Genomic DNA, 22,708 nt, shown 5'->3' with positions numbered 1-22,708 from the left:
TCGACCATTTTGGCAGGAAGTCGCAAAATAAAAAGTTTCCCATGGTGTTTTGGGTGGGTTACGATGTTCGAAAACTCATAAAATTTCACAGGCCTATTGGGCATAGGCTGTACTTTGATGTAAAATTGGAATTTTTCATATTCTTAATTTATCAGCTCTTTAGCGCCACCTATTTTATATGACATTTATAGAAAGCTCTTAGCCTCTTCTAAATTAGCAGACCCAATAATGCCTTTAAATGATTTCGAGAAATGTAATCATTTTTCTAATGTGGTGCTAAATGACTCTACAGCGCCCCCTATTTGGTTTAGGCTAATAAATTAGCGGTAGCTGTCTCAAATTTTCCCCAATGTTAAAAATTTTTGGTAGAAACATAGATATTACGATGCCACACATAACACCCATTGGCATGTATTAGCTCCGCCCAACAGGAAGTCGGCCATTTTGAAAAATGTTAAATTTTTAAACATTTTTCACATACTCATTCGAACTCCTCCTAGAGTCTTTGTCAGATTACAACTAAATGGTCTGTGGATAGTCTCCAGACATACGTGGTGCTAAATTGCGAAGGAATAGTCGATAGCTGAAACGATGACGTAATGGCGGGCAATTGATTTAATGGAGACACAACACTAAACCAAATAGAAACATTAGCATGGTCAGAATACAGCTGCTTGGAAATTCATGAAACTTGGCAAAAACATAAAAGACATCATTACACACATTTTCAGTGTTGATATGATTGACTCCGCCCAACAGGAAGTCGACCATTTTGAAAAACGTGCATTTTACACACATTTTTTGCATAATTTGTCGAACTCCTCCTAGGGAATTTGTTGAATACTCTTGATATTTGTCAGCAATAAACTACTACCATCCGTGATGATAAATTGCGAAGGAATAGTCGATATATTAAACGAGGACGAAATGGCGGACAGTTGAATTGCTCGAGATACCCCAATAAAATAGGAAGTAAATACATTCTGGTGTTGGTAGGTGTTTGAGGAGGTTAAACAGGTTGAACACTCACGAAACTTTACAGGCCTGCTTGATTTAAGCGGTTCTTTGATTAAAAATTAAAATTTCATATATACATAGTTCATTGGCTCTATAGCGCCACCTAGGTTTCAATGCATATTTGACATTACGGAAATGCTCAAAAACTCTTGAAAACTGTCAGATTCCATAGGATCTAAAAACACTTTACAAATATTGTGATAATTTTTTCATGTGTAGCTAGCGGACTCTATAGCGCCCCCTAATTCATTTGTTTAATAAATTAGCTGTGGATGTGTCACAATTTGTCTAATCTTCTCAAATTTTGGTAGGAGCGTAGATACTATGACTCTGCACATATTTGCAGTTGGTTTGTATTAGCTCCGCCCAACAGGAAGTCGGCCATATTGGATTTTGTAATTTTTTTACACTTTTTTTCACAAACTCATTTAAACTGCTCCTAAAGTCTTTGTCAGATTACCTCTAAATTAGCTGAGAATGGACATCAGACACAGTTGATGAAAATTGCCAAAGGAATAGTTGATCGCTAAAACGGTGACGTAATGGCGAGCAATTGATTGACTAGAGATGCAACACTAAACCAAAGTGAAACCATGACACAGTCAGAACACAGATGATTAAAAATTCATGAAACTTGGCAAAAACACAAGAGACATCATTAGACACGTTTTCAGTATTGGTAGGACTGACTCCGCCCAACAGGAAGTCGGCCATTTTGAAATATCTGAATTTTGCATACATTTTTTGCGTATGTTGTCAAACTACTCCTAGCAAATTTTTTTAATTCTCTTGGTATTTGGTAAAAATAAACATTGAACATATCTGATGATAAATTGTGAAGGAATAGTCGATATCTCAAACAAGGACGAAATGGCAGATGGTTGAATTTGTGAGATGCCACATCAAAACAGGAGGTCAAAACCTAGGTAATGCCAAGTGTTTTGAGGAGGTTATAACGGAGAAAAACTCACAAAATTTGACCGGCCTGCTTATCTGAGGCTGTTGTTTGATGTAGAATTAGAATTTAAAATACATGTATTTTAACAGTGCTATAGCGCCACCTGTATTTTAAATGGATATTTCACATGTTTAACAGGATAGAAAACTCTTGAAAATTGGCACACTCAATAAGACCTTAAAGTTATTTTTACCGGTTTCTCGGTTTGGCCCGGTGCGATTTGCGCTGTTATGCGAGGGCCCTACGTCCCCCTGTGACAGGGGGACAACTCGTTATTTTTAAACTTCGCGCCCATTTTTGAGGCCTTTCTGATACTCGAAAACTCTTGCATTTTGGCACAGACGTCAAAGCCGGTGAAAAATTTAAAATTACATTGTTCACAGGTTTGGGCGTGGATCAGGAGCTCTATAGCGCCCCCAAACGTTGCCAGTGGCCGGGATAAAGTTTGTCCAATGTGCACCAACTTTGGTAGGCTCATTGACCTCATTATACCGATCAAGAATCACTTGGATTTATTTGACTACGCCTAACAGGAAGTCGACCATTTTGGCAGGAAGTCGCAAAATAAAAAGTTTCCCGTGGTGTTTTGGGTGGGTTACGATGTTCAAAAACTCATAAAATTTCACAGGCCTATTGGGCATAGGCTGTCCTTTGATGTTAAATTGGAATTTTTCATATTCATAATTTATCAGCTCTCTAGCGCCACCTATTTTATATGACATTTATAGAAAGCTCTTAGCCTCTTCTAAATTAGCAGACCCAATAATGCCTTTAAATGATTTCGAGAAATGTAATCATTTTTCTAATGTGGTGCTAAATGACTCTACAGCGCCCCCTATTTGGTTTAGGCTAATAAATTAGCGGTAGCTGTCTCAAATTTTCCCCAATGTTCAAATTTTTTGGTAGAAACATAGATATTACGATGCCACACATAATACCCATTGGCATGTATTAGCTCCGCCCAACAGGAAGTCGGCCATTTTGAAAAATGTTAAATTTTTAAACATTTTTCACATACTCATTCGAACTCCTCCTAGAGTCTTTGTCAGATTACAACTAAATGGTCTATGGATAGTCTCCAGACATGGGTGGTGCTAAATTGCGAAGGAATAGTCGATAGCTGAAACGATGACGTAATGGCGGGCAATTGATTTAATGGAGACACAACACTAAACCAAATAGAAACATTAGCATGGTCAGAATACAGCTGCTTGGAAATTCATGAAACTTGGCAAAAACATAAAAGACATCATTACACACATTTTCCGTGTTGATATGATTGACTCCGCCCAACAGGAAGTCGGCCATTTTGAAAAACGTGCATTTTACACACATTTTTTGCATACTTTGTCGAACTCCTCCTAGGGAATTTGTTGAATACTCTTGATATTTGTCAGCAATAAACTACTACCATCCGTGATGATAAATTGCGAAGGAATAGTCGATATCTTAAACGAGGACGAAATGGCGGACAGTTGAATTGCTGGAGATACCCCATTAAAACAGGAAGTGAATACATTCTGGTGTTAGTAGGTGTTTGAGGAGATTAAACAGGTTGAACACTCACGAAACTTTACAGGCCTGCTTGATTTAAGCGGTCCTTTGATTAAAAATTAAAATTTCATATATACATATTTCATTGGCTCTATAGCGCCACCTAGGTTTCAATGCATATTTGACATTACGGAAATGCTCAAAAACTTTTAAAAACTGTCAGATTCCATAAGATCTAAAAACACTTTACAAATATTGTGATAATTTTTTCCTGTGTAGCTAGCGGACTCTATAGCGCCCCCTAATTCATTCGTTTAATAAATTAGCTGTGGATGTGTCACAATTTGTCTAATCTTCTCAAATTTTAGTAGGAGCGTAGATACTATAACTCTGCACATATTTGCAATTGGTTTGTATTAGCTCCACCCAACAGGAAGTCGGCCATATTGGATTTTGTAATTTTTTTACACTTTTTTTCACAAACTCATTTAAACTGCTCCTAAAGTCTTTGTCAGATTACCTCTAAATTAGCTGAGAATGAACATCAGACACAGTTGATGAAAATTGCCAAAGGATTAGTTGATCGCTAAAACGGTGACGTAATGGCGAGCAATTGATTGACTAGAGACGCAACACTAAACCAAAGTGAAACCATGACACAGTCAGAACACAGATGATTAAAAATTCATGAAACTTGGCAAAAACACAAGAGACATCATTATACACGTTTTCAGTATTGGTAGGACTGACTCCGCCCAACAGGAAGTCAGCCATTTTGAAATATCTGAATTTTACATACATTTTTTGAGTATGTTGTCAAACTACTCCTAGAAATTTTGTTGAATTCTCTTGGTATTTGGTAAAAATAAACATTGAACATATCTGATGATAAATTGTGAAGAAATAGTCGATATCTTAAATGAGGAGGGAATGGCAGACGGTTGAATGTTTGAGATGCCACATCAAAACAGGAGGTTGACACTTAGGTAATGCTAGGAGTTTTGAGGACGTTATAAGAGAGAAAAGCTCACAAACTTTGACCGGCCTGCTTATCTGAGGCTGTTGTTTGATCTAGATTTAGAATTTCAAATATATGTGTTTTAACAGCTCTATAGCGCCACCTGTATTTTAAATGGGTATTTCACATTTTTGGCAGGATAGAAAACTCTTGAAAATTACCACACTTAATAAGACCTCAAAATTACTTTCACCGGTTTCTCGGTTTGGCCCGGTACGATTTGCGCTGTTGTGCGAGGGCCCTACGTCCCCCTGTGACAGGGGGACAACTCGTTAGATATTTAGTGTGTGTGTAGTGTTATATTTAGTGTTATATTTAGTGTTATATTTAGTGTAATATTTAGTGTGTAGTGTTGTTATATTTAGTGTGTGTAGTGTTATATTTAGTGTGTGTAGTGTTATATTTAGTGTTATATTTAGTGTAATATTTAGTGTGGAGTGTTGTTATATTTAGTGTTATATTTAGTGTGTAGTGTTATATTTAATGTGTGTAGTGTTGTTATATTTAGTGTTATATTTAATGTGTAGTGTTATATTTAGTGTGTGTAGTGTTGTTATATTTAGTGTTATATTTAGTGTGTAGTGTTATATTTAGTGTGTAGTGTTATATTTAGTGTGTGTAGTGTTGTTATATTTAGTGTGTAGTGTTATATTTAGTGTGTAGTGTTATATTTAGTGTGTGTAGTGTTGTTATATTTAGTGTTATATTTAGTGTGTAGTGTTATATTTAGTGTGTAGTGTTATATTTAGTGTGTGTAGTGTTATATTTAGTGTTATATTTAGTGTTATATTTAGTGTGTAGTGTTATATTTAGTGTGTAGTGTTATATTTAGTGTGTGTAGTGTTGTTATATTTAGTGTTATATTTAGTGTGTAGTGTTATATTTAGTGTGTAGTGTTATATTTAGTGTGTGTAGTGTTGTTATATTTAGTGTTATATTTAGTGTTATATTTAGTGTGTAGTGTTATATTTAGTGTGTAGTGTTATATTTAGTGTGTAGTGTTATATTTAGTGTGTGTAGTGTTGTTATATTTAGTGTTATATTTAGTGTTATTTTTAGTGTGTAGTGTTATATTTAGTGTGTGTAGTGTTGTTATATTAAGTGTTATATTTAGTGTTATATTTAGTGTGTAGTGTTATATTTAGTGTGTAGTGTTATATTTAGTGTGTGTAGTGTTGTTATATTTAGTGTTATATTTAGTGTGTAGTGTTATATTTAGTGTGTAGTGTTATATTTAGTGTGTGTAGTGTTATATTTAGTGTTATATTTAGTGTGTAGTGTTATATTTAGTGTGTAGTGTTATATTTAGTGTTATATTCAGCGCGTGGAGGTGTCAGTGTGTTGGTGGGGGGAAGCCCCTCCCTCGCTGTGAGATTTAGCAGCGGGATCGGCTGCAGCTGATTTTAAGATATGGATATACGGTGATTTTTTTTTCTAAAAGAAAGGTAATGGTATCTAATCATGTAAACTGTGATGATATGTTTCTGATAGCTGGTTAAAAATACACGTCTCTGAATCAGCACACAGTTTAAACCCACTGTGATTAATAAACTGCAGCTGTATTAGTGAGTTAGCTTAACTTTAGAATTACCTAGATTGGGAGTCAAGGTTAAAGAAATAAAACTATATACGTAATGTTCAACTTGCCCTGTACCTGATCAGCTAATCACTATTTCATTTTCAAACTGTTTATTAATTTAGGATTGCAGTTTGCTAGAAGCTGAATGTAGAGGATAGACAGAATTTAGTACAACACTGGGTAATGTTGGTAGTTTAAAGCAGTTTCTTAACCCTGATCATCACTGCCCTAAAACTGTGTTATCCATCAGATCCAACTGATCAGCTAATAAACAATCATTTATTGAGTTAACCTGTTAAAATCTCTTAGCCCCCTATGGATCCTAAATGAATCAATATGTATATCAGCAGTTTATTAGACACATCATACCACCACTTACTTTATTAAAGTGCCTTTAAACAGAGGAAGCTGTAGAATATGCAGAACAGTGTTAATATGCAGTAGAATATGTAAGAACAGGGTTGAGAAACACTGATCTAACCTGACTTCTGTTCATATGTAGTTCACAGTAAGACCACATGTCCTGACGTTTAGATAGATAGATAGATAGATAGATAGATAGATAGATAGATAGATAGATAGATAGATAGATACTTTATTGATCCCCGGGGGGAAATTCTTGGCATCCAGCAGCAGGTTACACAATACACAAAGTTAAAAAATATAAAATATAAAATATAAAGATACATATAAATACAATCAAATAAGAAATAGAATATACAGTGTAAATGTACAGTCTTCGTGTGTGTAATGGAGATGGAGAATGGAGGTAGTGCAGTTGAACACAATAGACAGTGAACACCAGTTGATGTGCATAATGTGAGGATAACTGATGTCAGCCAAACAGAAAGTGCAAATACAGTTATATAATAATTTAAATTAAATTAAGCAGTGCAAAAGATACGTAAACAGTGCAAAAGATACGTAAACAGTAGATGAATTAACTAGTGAATGAACTACTAGTGCAAAATATGGTAGAACTATAAAAAGTGTTCTAGGCATCAGCAAGTCTGAGAGTGTGTCCATAGCTGGGGGTGTGTCCATGGTGTGGCCAGAGTGGCCGGAATGAAAAAGTTTCACAGAGTCTTTAGTTTGCTGTGCTGAGAGGAGTTGAACAGTCTTATGGCCTGAGGAACAAAAGACTTTCGGAGTCTGTCTGTGGAGCAGGACTGGGACAGCAGTCTGCCGCTGAATGAGCTCCTCTGCCTGGTGATGGTGCTGTGCAGAGGGTGGTGAACATTGTCCATGATGTTCAGCAGCTTACTGAGGGCTCTCCTCTCTGCCAGTGGTGTTAAGGACTCCAGCTCTAATCCCAGCACAGAACCAGCTTTCCTCACCAGCCTGTCCAGTCGTCCAGCATCCCTCTTGCTGATGCTGCCTCCCCAACACACAACAGTGTAAAAGAGGACGCTGGCTACCACAGACTGGTAGAACATCAGGAGGAGTTTCTGGCAGATGTTGAAAGCCCTGAGCCTTCTGAGGAAGTACAGTCTGCTCTGAGCCTTCCTGTAGAGGGAGTCAGTGTTCACTGACCAGTCCAGCCTGTCGTCCAGGTGCACACCAAGGTATTTGTAGGATTTGACCACCTCCACGTCGACCCCCTCGATGGAGATTGGCTGCTGAGCAGAGGGCCTGGACCTCCTGAAGTCTATGCACATCTCCTTGGTTTTGGAGATGTTCAGCTGTAGATGGTTCGTTTTGCACCACACCACAAAATCCTCAACCAGGGTTCTGTACTCCCTCTCATCACCATTACGCACACACCCCACGATTGCAGTGTCGTCAGAGAACTTCTGCATGTGGCATGACTCCGAGTGGTATTTGAAGTCTGATGTGTACAGTGTGAACAGGACTGGAGAGAGAACAGTCCCCTGTGGTGCTCCTGTGCTGCTGATCACTGTGTCAGAGGAGCAGTCCCTGATCCTGACATGTTGTGGTCTCCCAGTAAGGTAGTCAGTGATCCAGGTGACCAGGTGCATATCCACCTCCATCTCCATCAGCTTGTCTCTCAGTAGTAGGGGCTGGATGGTGTTGAAGGCACTGGAGAAGTCGAAGAACATGACCCTCACAGCACCTCCCCCCTTGTCCAGATGAGAGTGAGCTCTGTGCAGGAGATAGAGGATGGCATCTTCCACTCCCACCTTTTCCCGGTACGCAAACTGCAGTGGGTCCTCAGCATGGTGGACCTGAGGTCTGAGTTGGTCCAGCAGCAGTCGCTCCATGGTCTTCATCACATGAGATGTCAAAGCAACAGGCCTGTAGTCATTCAGCTCCTTCGGGTGTGCCTTCTTGGGAACAGGAATGAGACAGGTTGTCTTCCACGTGGCAGGAACTCTCCCTAGACGCAGACTGAGGTTAAAAACATGTTGGAGGGGCTCACCCAGTTGAACAGCACATGCCTTGAGCATTCTGGGGCACACTCTGTCCGGGCCAGCTGCCTTCCTGGGGTGAAGTCTCCTCAGCTGTCTCCTGACCTGGTCAGCAGTAAAGGTTGGTGGACTGGAGGAGATGATTTGTCTGCCAGTTGATAGTGTTGATGGTGGTGATGATGAAGATGGTGGAGGTGAGGGTGATGATGGTGCTGATGAAGATGGTAGAGGTGAGGGTGATTGTGCTGATGGTGATGAAGATGATGATGGAGGTGAGGGTGGTGGTGGTGGTGATGATGACGGTGATGATGTTGATGAAGATGGAGGTGAGGGTAATGGTGGTGGTGATGAAGATGGTGGAGTTGGAGTTGAAGGTGATGGAGATGGTGGTGATGATGGTAGAGATGGAGAAGATGTTGGTGATGCTGCAGGAGGGTAGGAGGAGGGGGCAGCAGGAGCAGGACAGTCAAACCTGTTGTAAAAGTTGTTGAACTGGTTTGCTCTGTCCACACCGCCATCTACTGGGTTGCCGTTGTTGTTCTTGCACCCAGTGATGGTTTTCATTGCACCCCAGACTTCCTTCATGTTGTTGTCTTGCAGCTTTCTTTCCACCTTCTTCCTGTAAGACTCCTTGGCCTCTTTAAGACGTACCTTGAGTTCCCCCTGTACGCGCTTCAGCTCTACCAAGTTTCCGTCTTTGAACGACCCTCTTCTTTTGGTTGAGGAGGTCCTTGACGGAGCTGGTAATCCAGGGTTTGTTGTTTGGAAAGCAGCGTACAGTCTTTGTGGGAACAGCAACATCCATACAGAAATTCAAGTAGTCCGTAACACAGTGAGTCACCCCCTCAATGTCCTCACCATGTGGGTGCAGCAGCACGCTCCAGTCAGTGGTGTCATAGCAGTCCCTTAGGGCTTCTTCTGCTTCAGGAGACCAGACTCTGAATGAGCGTGTGGTAGTGGGCTGCCTCAGTACCAGTGGTTTGTACTGAGGCTGCAGGAACACCAGATTGTGATCTGATTTCCCCAGCGGTGGTAGTGGAATAGCCCTGTATGCATCCTTCACATTAGCATACAGCAAGTCTATGGTCCTGTTTTTCCTGGTGGGACAGTCCACAAACTGGAAAAAGGCAGGCAGGGTAGAGTCCAGCGTTACGTGATTAAAGTCACCAGTGATCACATAGAAGGCGTCAGGGTGCTGTGTCTGCAGCGCTGCGACGGTGGAGTGGATGACGTCACACGCCGCCTGCACGTCCGCTCTCGGCTGGATGTAAACACACACGAGGATCGCGTGAGAGAGCTCCCGCGGCATGTAATAAGGTCGGAGACTCACCGCTAACAGTTCAATATCCCGACAGCAGATCACCTCCTTCACGTACACATGTCCAGGGTTGCACCATCTGTTGTTAATAAACAGCGCGATTCCTCCACCTTTCCGCTTCCCGCAAAGCACCGGGTCCCTGTCCGCCCTCACTGAAGAAAAGCCGGGTAGCTGCACGTTAGCATCCGGCGTGTCGGGGGTGAGCCAGGTCTCGGTGAAACACAGCATGCTACACTCCCTGTAGAGCTTCTGATTCTTCACCAGACAGGCTAGCTCGTCGGTTTTGTTGGTCAGTGAGTTAACATTCCCCATAACCACCGACGGAACTGAGGGTTTGTACCTCCAGCGCTGCTCCGACTTCTTAGCCTTTAGCTTAGCCTTTAGCATAGCGCCGGCCCTGCAACCTCGGTACCTCCTTCTCAGATCATCCGGTATTGTGTGGACAATGCCCCCACGTCCCGCGGGTCGGAGGGCTAGCAGTTCTCCCCGGGAATAAACACGGTATTCCTCGCTGCCCCGCATATTTACACCAAAAATATCCTTAGGATATAAATAAGATGCACACTAGACGTGTGTAGTAGCACAGAGACGATAAATAAACGTAAAAAAACTCAGAAAAACACACAAAGAGACGGAGCTACTGGAACAGGCAGCCACTCGCGTCGGCGCCGGAAGTAGAAGTTTATATTAACTTCTGCCAAAAATCTCTAGGAAACGTAGTTACATTCTCTCAGTAGAAAGAAGTGTTCTCAGTAAAAAAAAATTAAAAGCGCAGGAACCAAAGAAAATGTAAATATACAACAGAATTGACATACAATACATAATAATAATAACCAATACTGTTATATTATTTTAAATATTAGGTGATAACTGATCAGTTTTTGTACTATGTATATAATTCAGACATTGCATGCATAATTTTTTTCTAACAACAGTAAATGTAATGTGGAGTAACATGTTTAGGCTGTAAAATCACCTTTTATTTTGGATGTAACTAATTATAAACAAAATACAGAAAAAAAATGATTATTTGTGATAAAAAATAATTCAACAAATGTTGTTCTAGGAAACTATAGGGTGGGCTTTGGTTCATATTCACAAATATCAAGCCCGCTCCTACGCCCTTGCCTATAACTGCTATATTAAGCTACAGTTATTAAGTCTGTGTACTGAACATAAATTTAAATCCTTATAAATGTCAGATATAAATATAACTAATAGTAACTTATAGTTACTGTGCAGATTTTTAAGTATATTATATTTTTTAGTTGATAGTTTTTTATATATTACTTCTATCGGAGCAAATCAGCTCTGAAGGCAAACGCTGAAGATTTGAGGACTAATTAAACAAAACTTTCTCAGCTGCGTGATCAGGGCCAGTGAACGCTAAACGGAGAAAAGGATATTTGAAGAGGCGCCGTCATCTTATAAATCCGCTGTTCGGGACCATTTTGGCTTCAGCGTTGAGTTTGATAATCAAGGTAAAAGACAGTCAGCAGATAAAGCACAGTGTGATTCAGTTACCTGTTTTTGACTAATGGTAAGAATAAGTGCTCCTTTTTTATAATAGATATTGTGATTTGAATTAATCTGTGACTTTATTAATTGGCTCTAAAAGTGTGAGTAGGAGCACCTTGTTGATTTGAAATAGAAAGGGCTAAAAACGTGCTGCATGTTGGAGCTAGATAATATTGATATATATCAAAACAGAACCGAAACCGTGGCTCAAGAACCGCGATACGAACCAAACCGTGGCCACACTGTACCGTTCCATCCCTAGTGTGTAGTGTTATATTTAGTGTGTGTGTAGTGTTATATTTAGTGTGTGTGTAGTGTTAAATTTAGTGTGTGTGTAGTGTTAAATTTAGTGTGTGTGTGTGTAGTGTTTTATTTAGTGTGTGTGTGTAGTGTTATATTTAGTGTGTGTAGTGTTCTATTTAGTGTGTGTGTGTGTATGTAGTGTGCTTGTATTGTGTGTATGTAGTGTATGTGTATTTGGGTGTGTAATGTGTGTATTGTGTGTAGTGTGTCTGTAGTGGTATATTTAGTGTCTGTGTGGAGTGGTATGTTTAGTGTGTGTGTGTAGTGTATGTGTGTGTGTGTGTGTGTAACTTACATTTTTTTAATCCAGGTTTGATTCTGATCTTTCCTCCATGTTCCACTCTAAACACACACACACACACACACACAGATCAGCACAGTGTGAGGTTTTTAAGAAACTGATTTATAAAGAAATACTTTGTGTGAAAACGAGTGAACATTTGAGAGAGTGGAAATTAGTGACCTCATGTGGTAAAGTACAGAACTGCAATGCACACTGCATAAAATCAGATTAAAAACGGAAGATTAACTCTTACTTCTCTAAATATATTTTTGTCTGCATGTATAAAGTTTTAATACTTACCGTATCTTATTCTGCTTTATATGCACGATATGTAGTATTATTTTTATTAGAGCTTTTATTCACAAATTGAGAAAACAAGGCACAGTGGTTAAAGTTCCCAGGAGTGACTGAGCTACAGAAATTACTCCAAAAGGGTATGAACAACTCATCCAGGAAGAACCCAGAACAACATTTAAAGAACTGCAGGTCTCACTTGCGTCAGTTAAGATCAGTTTTAATGATTCAGTAATGAGAAAGAAACTCCTAGATAAGATAAAATGGCAGTTTCTTGTGGCCTTGCAGAAAAGGGTTAAACTTTACTAAAGTAAAAAAAAAAGTTTTTATTGGGCCATACATTTTTCAAGGAATTATTGTGAAAAAATTATTTTATCATGATTTAAAAATAATTTTATGCCACTGGTCATTAGAAAACTTCAAAAATGTAAAATGTAACAAAGGCAACATTTTTAAATAAAGCCAACAAACCAACTCAATCACATTAATGGGATCTCTTTAGAAATTAAGGGCTTTATTTTAGTCATCCGTAGGTGAGCTGTCAGTCGTGCACCATGCAGCTTGAATTAGGGTGTGTCACTGTGTCTTTACGATAGGAAAACTTGCTCCAAAGAGGCTCAAAATGTGCAAAAAGCATGTATCGTGGAATAAACCAATCACCATGTCACTTGCCATTCCCTTTAAGAGCCAGGTGCGGTCTGACTTTGGCGTATTGCTATTTAAATGACGCAGCTACCTGGAATTGACCAATGTTTTTCATCGGCGTAGATATATTCAAAATTACCGTTGCTGTTTAAACAAGACAGGTGAAGAGCATGAAAATACACTGTTGGTGGGAGTAAGATAGCAATAAGCATCAAGACCACCTTGCACAGGGTGTAGGTTAGGGCCCTAAGTGTTCAGAAAGGATTCTGATTTTGCAGTCACTGATTATTTTTACCATAAAGACATGGGCTGGTTGCTGGGGTGCTTGACTCTCAGTGTGTATAAAGTTAGTGGGGATCAGTTTTTATCTTGTAAGTTTTCTCCTGACTCGATGCTCAGGGCAGCTCTCCATCACTGAAGTTTTCCACCTGTTCTGGAGTAAAAACTAAACCTTGGTTCTTTTTACCAACAGAAAGATGAGCCAAAACAGAATTACAGCAAAGTACTTGGCATTCAGTGCAGATAACTTGAGCATAAAGAATTAACAGTGGCTGTGTAAACAAAAATAAGACAGAATGACAGAATGAATGTTACATGCTGCTCCACCGTGTTTACCTGGTGACTACAACTAGATTTACTACAGGTCCCACAATGCACTGTGTTTCACAGCATTAACCCCTAACTTTCTCAACACTTTGCTTTCCTGTGAGGCACAGCACATACACAGGAAAGAGCACAACAGGCAATATCGAGAGTGATAAAAATGTACAACATGTACAACTATATTTATCTTAACCCCTTCGGACCCAACGTCCATTGAAATGGACATGACATATTTCTGTCTCTAAACCAATAAATACCCTGCAACTGAATGATGTCAATAATGCTGGTTACTGATTGGATCCTGCTTATCCAATCACAATCATGTCATGACTTTGAGCATGCTCAGAGACAGTGACAAACATCGGACAAGACAAGCATGGCGGAGCAGCTGCAGAGAGGGAGGAGTAAGTATTCATTTTCAATCAAAAATATAAATTTATCTGCATGGTGGCCAAACAAAAATGCTGTCAGCATAATTTTAACTGTTGCAAGTGATAATATTTGAAGTTATTTTGCACATATAGCATATCACTGATTTACAGGATTTTTTCAAAGTCCGATGTCCACTGCAATGGACATCAGGAGTTGGGCGAGTTTAGCTAACACTCACATGTTTAGTATCAGTATATAAAGAAACACAATACATGTAAGCTTTGCATAAGTAAGGTATGGTGCCACAGTTTATTTATTCATGATTATACATTTGTAAAAATAGATTCTTTTGTACAAAATGTTCTTGTAGAGTATCGAGTTGAAGACTTTCTTGAACGGCTTGTAAATGGAGAGTTATCTAAGCTTGACTCTTTGAATTCAGGAGATGAGGGGGATGGGACCAGGATTGATATAGGTGGTAAGTTGCAAAGAAATTAAGAGTGTTTTAATTCTTTGTATATGGTTTTTAATATTTTGTATGTAAGAGCTAAGTGGAATGCATAGCAGTTCAAGAGTGAGAATACATAAAATTAGTAATGAGTTTTTTATTACATTTAGAGAGAGACAGTGGAGATGTTACATGCATGCCAGAAGAACTTGATGTGGCAGATGAGATTGAGATAGAGGAGACAGAGAGTGCAGGGACAGATGAGAATAGCAGGGCAGAGGAGGACAGAGGAGGACAGGGGATGACAGTAACCAGGAAGGAAGAAATCAAGTGGCGTCACAGGCCGTTCACTACACTCATTGACACTTCCTTTGAGAATCCTCCAATTCATGAGGATCATCCCATGAGACCCTATGAATACTTCAAACGGTATATACCAGATGAGATCTTCAGTTTGATGGCTGACAACACAAATGTTTATGCCTTGCAAAGTGCTACACGATGTTTCAAACCAACAAGTTCAGGAGAGATCAAAACCCTAATCGGCCTCCACCTTGCCATGGGAGTGATGAAAATGCCAAGAGTCTCCATGTACTGGGAAGCTGGAATGGACATTGGTATTTTTCAAAACACAATGCCCCGTGACAGATTCTTCCAGCTCCGGTCACATTTGCATTTGGTCAACAATTTGGAGAAGCCAGCTGAGAACACTGATGTGTTTTTCAAGGTACGTACTCTCTATGATGTCATACGCAGTAGATGCTTAGAGCTTCCACTAGAGGAGAACCTTTGCGTTGATGAACAAATGGTGCCATTTCGTGGAACTCTGTCTGTCAAGCAATTCATCAAAGGCAAGCCACATCCATGGGGAGTGAAAATATACTTCATGTGTGGGAAAAGTGGCATGGCCTATGACTTCCTGCTGCACCAAGGCACTACAATGGAGCTATCCCAACAGCACAGGAAGTGCTGTACCATCTTAGCCAGCGAATCACTGAGGCCAACCACAAGCTGTATTTCGACAATTATTTCACATCGTACAATCTTCTGGAGCTGCTGGCTGAGAGGAAAATTCATGCTGCTGGGACAGCAAGAGTCTCTCGCTTTGCAAGGCCTCCTCTACAGTCTGACAAAGAGATGGCCAAAAAGCCTCGAGGAAGCTGTGATGAAGTTGTAAGCCGTGATGGTAAGGTGGCACTCGTCAAATGGTATGACAACAGACCAGTTCTCATGGCCTCCAACTTCATTGGTGTTGGCAGAATGGATGAAGTGCAGCGGTGGGACAAAAAGAAGGCTCAATTTGTGATGGTGTCCCGTCCAGAGGTGGTTAAGCTGTACAATGAAGCAATGGGTGGCGTTGACCTGCTTGATCAACTTGTCAGTCTGTATCGCACAGACATTCGTTCAAAAAAGTGGACCCTGAGAATGATAATGCATGCCTTTGACATTGCTGTGGTCAACAGTTGGTTGGAGTACAGACTGGAGGCCAAGAGGGCCAACATCCAGACCAAAGACATCCTGGATCTCCTCCATTTCAAGATGAATGTGGCCCAGTGTCTGGTGAGAGTCCATAAAACAGTTGCAGCAAAACGTGGAAGACCCAGTATGTCTCCAGAACCACAGCATGTGCCCGAGAGACCAATTTGCAGACCATTTCAGGACAAAAGGCCTTTACTTGAAGTGCAGTATGACATGGTTGACCACATGCCAAATTATGATGAAAAAAAGGAGGCTACCAGATGCAAGATGCCAAACTGTACAGGAAAAACAAATGCAAAATCCACTTGTGCTTTGTGACACAACGAAACTGCTTCAAGGCTGCTCATCGAAAATAAGAAAACATCCACAAGCTGATGTCTTCTCAAATTCAGGTTCCATTCCAAGTTAACATGTTATAAGTTCATTATCCTAAAATTAAAAGTATGGTTATGTGTTGGAAGTTCTGTGATAGTTAACTTTTAAGGCTAAACTGATTTCAGGTAATCATATGTACAATCATACATCTTGTGGTTATGTGCATGTTCAGATTGCGTTTTTTCCCTCTCTTCTTGCAGTTTCTGGGATTTCCTGGTGATGACCTCACTTCTGTTCCCTACCTATGCTGTGATATCCTTATCAAGTTCATGTGCATGTTCAGAACTGTACACAGACTCAAGCACCTGCAAACATCCTGTTCCAGATGTTTAGTTCATACCTGATTGAATACTTTGTGTAAAAACTCAGCCTTATCTTTCTTAAGATTGTATGACATTTTACGCCCATTGTGTCATGGCGTCCATTTGAATGGACATGAAAAAATACTATTAAAAACATGAGTTAGCAAAAATGTGTTTTTTCCACTTTGTTTATATGTTAGAGAGGAGTCACTATCAGTTAAAAAAAATTTTTTTGGCTCAGCAGAAAAAATGCGGGTCTGAAGGGGTTAAAATAAGTTAATAACATAATTATTAGTTCAGACCTACCCGAGTTTCTCCAGTTTGCAGTGTGGATCCTCCAATCTGGCAGAAAGCAGCTTCACTCCTGACTCTCCTGGGTGGTTGTAGGTCAGATCCAGCTCTTTCAGGTGGGAGGGGTTTGAAATTAGAGCTGAAGCCAGAGAACAACAGCCTTTATCTGTGATCATACAACCAGATAATCTGCAGACAGAGCAAGAGAATGTATGGGTGACCGAAAACAAGAAAGAAAGAAAGACAACATAGCAGACTGAGGAAGATAATGCACTTTGATATTAGTCTCTTTTTTTAAATAACACTACAAAATCTGAAAAAAAAAATCCATAGAAAACTAAAGTTTCTTAACACAGTTGACACAGACTAACAAATTCATGAAACCCAAACCTCAACAGTAAGCATCTCTGTGAATACGGCATTAGCATTGATGTGGACCAAAGAATTTAGTTCATATTAACTTTTTCTAAAATTGTTTTTGCTCGTGCATCACAATTTTGTAATCAATGTGTGATATCTCAAATTTTCATTCAAGTTGGACATTCTTAAGACGACTGCAGAAGACTCGTATTTGTTTGTTTGGTATACTCTGACTTTCGTTAAACACTTTTTCTTGTGTGATTTGTTATCATCATGGTAAACACCTGAATATTTATACCACATTTATACATGTAGAATTTCTAGTGGTGTCAATCGATTAAAAAATGCAATCCAATTAAACCTGCCAAAATTCTGTGATTAATCTCACTTGTTTTTCGTAAGACGCAAGTTTTTATAGTGGATATTTTATGGAGTGAATTCTGTGGCAAAAAATCCACAATTAAAATGTTAGGCTAAGGTCGAGCATTATAAACATAAAGAGCTCATCATTAGCAAAGGAAGGGAACTTAGAGGAACAGACCTGGGAATTAACAACCCGCTCCCCCGTGAAATCCTTGACAGACGCAGAAAACTGTTCGCCGTGAGGAAAGAACTCATAAAAGAAGGGACAATAGCAGTCGTCTCCGTCGACAAACTTTATGGTAATGGACAGCTATATCGTGACAAAAACATCCCTGGCTGTTCTAAATTTCTTTAACTGTAACTAAATAGCAGTCTCTCTCTCTATCTCTCTCTCTATCTCTCCCCCCGAGCGCTTTCATTTGCACACTCTGTCTCTCTCATGTGCATTGTGCTCTCGTTGCACGATCTCTAATATAAAGAAAATAATTTTTCATGTAGACTACAGTACCTTCATGAATAAAACAGCTAATTTAACTATTGAAAACCATTTAACAAATGTCAAAGAAAGACCTCTCAGAAACTCTGAAATCTTGTCTATCTTTATGCACCATCCAGCAGTGTATGCCTACTAAGAACAAACTTTACATTTTTAGTCATTTACGTAGTTTTTTGTGTTTTGCCCATATGTCAGGCATATGTCAGTGCTGTAATATCTGGCTGACCTTTTTCCTCCATTGTTTTTTCTTTTTGTCATGGTACTTTTTGGTCAGATCACTTGTTGTCTTTATTTTCCCACTGGAAATGGCAAATATAAAATTATGATATCCATTCCAGTTTTTGTTCAATTCCTTAGAATGGACTGTACACAAATAATATAATGTGAACGTAACTCCAACTGGAACAACTGTCTGTGTCGTTGAGTATGTGTGTGTGTTTTTCTAAATGTTGTAATTCTTGCTGTAAATGTTCTCCCTAAACTTTGACAGCCTTGCTTTTGCTGCTGCTTTTCTTTTCTCAATAGCTACCTGCCTGTAAACAAATACACATCGCACATTACAATAAAATATATCAAAGATGGAAAAAAGCTCTCTAGTTATGTGGTCTTACATCTAATTCTGTGTACGGAATTAGATTTAGTTTCAGGCCAGATAAGACTAAACATTAGTGACCTCTACTGGTGGTTTGCAATAGCTAAGTTAGAATGGTCTACTGGAGAAAATGTTCAGGGTAACGCTCATGTTATGACAATCAGGAAGTAAAAAGGCATCTGTATTATGCTTCCTAATCAAATTCTCATTACCGAAACAGTGCATCTCATTACCGCAACAGGTATTGAAATGTAGCGGTAAGTGAGAATTCGGTTGAGGAGGATGAGTGACTTTAAACTATGCTAAATGTAAAGGCACCATGAGGGCTGGATAAATTTTCACTCACAGTGTCCATTTAGACCTTAATATACTATAATATAATCAAAAATACAAACTGTAACTTCAAACTGTAGGCTCAAAACATATATCGATATATCGGTAATGACAATGAAAAAGTCGTGCAGACAAGTTGATGAGCAATCTTTTAACTTTTATCCAGAAACATATGAGAAGAACTGCTTACATGGTAGCCATCTTGAGTGTCATGGCCAATGTCTTCCCTAATGTTAAAAAAGCCTTGAAAATTTAAGTTCCTTGTGGATTTAAACAATGATTGAAAATTGTTGCGGAGGATGAGACAATTAGTGTTGGACACATTCCTTTTCTTTATTATTTTTTATTGCTTTTATTTTCAATGTAAAATCTTTCATGTTTATTTACTAAAAGTGTTGGAAAGTATGAAATGCATTTAAGTTTTTTTTGTTTTTTTAATGTTTAAATATTAAAATTTCCAAACAATGTACCGAAATTCTGATACAGACATGTTGCTGAAATTAGAATTTTACTCTAAAATGTAAAAAAATAACAAAAATTATATTTATAATGTTCATTTTTAAACATGTGCAAGATAGACCAAAAATGTTGTTTATGATTCTATATTTATTATTTTGTTAATATTTACTTGTTTATTAAAATAAATACACACGCACCCGCAAATATACTAATGCATGCACATTAATCTGTTCACAAAATTCCATAAAAATCACAAGGAACCACTTAGCAATAACTTAATGCATGCAACGTCTCAATGTCATAACATGTATGTCACACCAAATCCAACACTTTTTATCTTATGTTATGTCTCTTCTACTTTGTTTGCATTTAATCACTCCTTTCTGTACTATCTCTTTGCACCAACCTCTATTTTATTACTACTATATATCCCAGATCCGAAAAATGCATTTTTGTTTTCACTCCATCCCACACACCAGAAAATATCCTCAAACATCTGCACACTCATATCATATCACTGATAAACATTATTAATCCGTACATCACAACATGTCTTCACTTAAATTTATAACTTGAACATTCTTTGTATCGGGACACAGATTAAGCAAGCCAGGGTACTAAACCATCTCACTTCACTAAAGGCAGACATTTGTTTACTACAAGAAACACATCTATCAGAAACAAATAATCATAAGCTCAGATCACCACAATTCACCCATATATTCTCAGCCTACTATAACTCCAAACAAAGAGGAGTATCAATACTAATAAACCAAAAAATCCCCTTCACACATAACACCACTATATCAGACACAGGTAGATACATCATAATTAACATCAACATCAGCAACACACCCTTAACAATAGCAAGTTTGTATGGCCCCAACATTTATAACCCATCCATCTTTCATGAGTTTTTCAACCATATAAACAATATATCAGATTCCACAATTATAATTGGAGGTGACTTTAATTCAATCATTGACCCATGTATAGACAGATTAATTATGGCACACAATACACGTTACTGGCATTCAACAGATATCATTAAACAATACATGACAGACTTAGGGCTCAGCGATGGTTGGCGCCTCAAAAACCCAAACACTAAAGAATTTTCTTTCTGTTCTCCAGCCTACCACTCATATTCTCGCATTGACTATTTTTAACCAGCAATTCTATTATAGCTAATATATCAGAAATGAAATATCACTCTATAATAATCAGTGACCATGCTCCAGTTTCACTTATATGGAACATAAATCCACTACATAAAACTTTCAGCTGGCGACTAAATACCTCGTTACTTACAGACCCAGAATTTGACAGCTACATCAAAAAAGAGTGGCCATCTTTCCTAGAAATAAATGATTCTCCAGAAACCACACCAGCAATACTATGGGAAACTGGGAAAGCAGTACTAAGAGGCAAAATAATCTCTTACTCTTCCTGTAAGAAGAAGAAAGATACCAAAAAAATGAGGCTAATCTACTACATCAGGGAATTGTCAAATGAAATGATAAAAAAACCCATCAGATAAAATAAAAAAATAGTTAAAAGAATGCGAATCACAGTATAATGAACTTATAAAAAAAAGAGGACTCACATTTTAACACAACGACTAAGATATAAACAATTTAATCACAACAACAAATCTGGTAAATTCTTAGCTAACCAAGTAAAACATAAAGAAAAAAACAAAAATCCCATCAATCAAATATGAGACCGGACTAATCAGCCAAACATGAAATAAAATTAATCAAGTATTTGGGAAATTCTATAAAAATCTATACTCACCAGAACACGATCCAGATCCAATAGATATTCACACTTTCCTCAATAATATACACCTACCCAAACTAACTGAAGAACAAAAAAGCATATTAGAAAAGCCAATAACATCAGAAGAACTCCATAAAGCCCTCAATAATAACAAAGCACCAGGACCAGATGGCTTTCCCGCAGAATTCTACAAGCACTTCTGGTCAATATTTGGCCCAATGTTCAGTAGAGTAATAGCAGAAATTAAACACAATAAGAGACTACCAACATTAATACAGCTACAATATCACTCCATCTTAAACCTACAAAGATCCTACCTTACCATCCAGCTACCGTCCACTGTCACTAATTAACAAAGACACAAAGCTAATAAGTAAGACATTAGCTACCAGACTGGAAACGGTTATCCCATCCCTCATACATCCTGATCAGACCGGCTTCATCAAAGGCAGACAATCAGTTACCAACATGCGCAGACTACTCAATCTGATACATCACACAACAGTCCATAAGTCAAAAACTGCAATAGTCACTTTAGATGCAGAGAAGACTTTCAATAAGGTTAATTGGAAATTCCTTTTCACTACACTACATTAACTAGGTTTTGGAGAATCATTTATAGAATAGATTAAAACTCTCTACACTTCACCCAAAGCCACAGTCAATACTAATAGACTAATATCACAGAATTTCACACTGCACAGAGGAACTAGGCAAGGATGCCCACTCTCTCCTCTGCTGTTCTCTATTTTCATAGAACCATTAGCAGCAGCTATACAACAATGCCCAAATATCAAAGGTATTTATACCCACACTACCGAACAAAAAATCAGCCTTTATGCAGATGATATTCTACTATTTCTACAAAACCCACTCTCCTCAATTCCTCAGACTACACAAATAATTAAAACATTCTCTAAAATCAGATTATTCCATTAACTGGTCTAAATCCACTGTTCTACCATTTAACATGAACTTATCAGACACAGCAGTTCAGTCACTCCCTATCCCTATGTGCACTGAACACATCACATACCTGGGCATTAAAGTTTCCACCCAGCTGTCGGAGCTGCACACACTTAATTTTAGACCACTACTCACAACCATCAACAATGATATCCAACGCTGGATGAACCTACCACTATCCTACCAATATCCACAATCAAAATGACAATATTACCTAAATTAAACTACCTCTTCTCAATGATTCCCATCCAACCTCCACCTACCTGGTTTAAAACCTTAGACGCAATCATCTCTAAATTCTACTGGAAAAATAAACCACCCAGAATCAAATTAACCACATTACAAAAACAAAGAACTCAGGGAGGCTAGAAGCTCCAAATTTCCAACAATACCTCTCTGCAAACCAATTAAAGTACATTATTAAATGGATAAAACCAAATCAAACTGATGAAATATGGAGAGAAGTAGAACAAACATCAATTAATGAAATACAAATCTCAGACTTACCATTTATTAGCACAACAATCAATCGCCACCCTTGTTTCAAAAACCCAATATCATCAACACAAACACTAGACTTGCACCCACTAAATACTCACCCATATGGCACAACCCCAACTTCCCGCCACCAAAAAAACCCAAAACTACAAAAATGGAAAGAAAAAGGTATTACACATTTACACCACGTTCT

At 38.5% G+C, this 22,708-nt stretch overlaps 4 protein-coding genes across 5 annotated transcripts in view; 2 read left to right on the top strand and 2 right to left on the bottom strand.

Annotated features, from left to right (window-relative positions):
- LOC111197413 (zinc finger protein 239-like) overlaps positions 1-22,708 on the bottom strand; it is a 414,061-nt gene that overhangs the window by 310,277 nt on the left and 81,076 nt on the right. The window lies entirely within an intron of this gene.
- LOC125801382 (zinc finger protein 239-like) overlaps positions 1-22,708 on the top strand; it is a 211,583-nt gene that overhangs the window by 158,643 nt on the left and 30,232 nt on the right. The window lies entirely within an intron of this gene.
- The window catches only part of LOC125801301 (zinc finger protein 271-like), a 211,575-nt gene that overhangs the window by 158,635 nt on the left and 30,232 nt on the right, over positions 1-22,708 (top strand). The window lies entirely within an intron of this gene.
- The window catches only part of LOC111190060 (NLR family CARD domain-containing protein 3-like), a 119,459-nt gene that overhangs the window by 91,949 nt on the left and 4,802 nt on the right, over positions 1-22,708 (bottom strand). Inside the window, exons 4-5 of the mRNA XM_049477180.1 lie at positions 16,682-16,855; positions 11,870-11,916 (exon numbers count right to left, since the gene is read on the bottom strand). Of these exons, the coding sequence (XP_049333137.1) occupies positions 11,870-11,916; positions 16,682-16,855 (221 nt within the window). The remainder of the gene's footprint in view (positions 1-11,869; positions 11,917-16,681; positions 16,856-22,708) is intronic.

Source organism: Astyanax mexicanus, chromosome 4, assembly GCF_023375975.1.
Source record: "Astyanax mexicanus isolate ESR-SI-001 chromosome 4, AstMex3_surface, whole genome shotgun sequence".
NCBI lineage: Eukaryota > Metazoa > Chordata > Actinopteri > Characiformes > Acestrorhamphidae > Astyanax > Astyanax mexicanus.
This window is presented reverse-complemented; position numbering and strand designations above follow the sequence as displayed.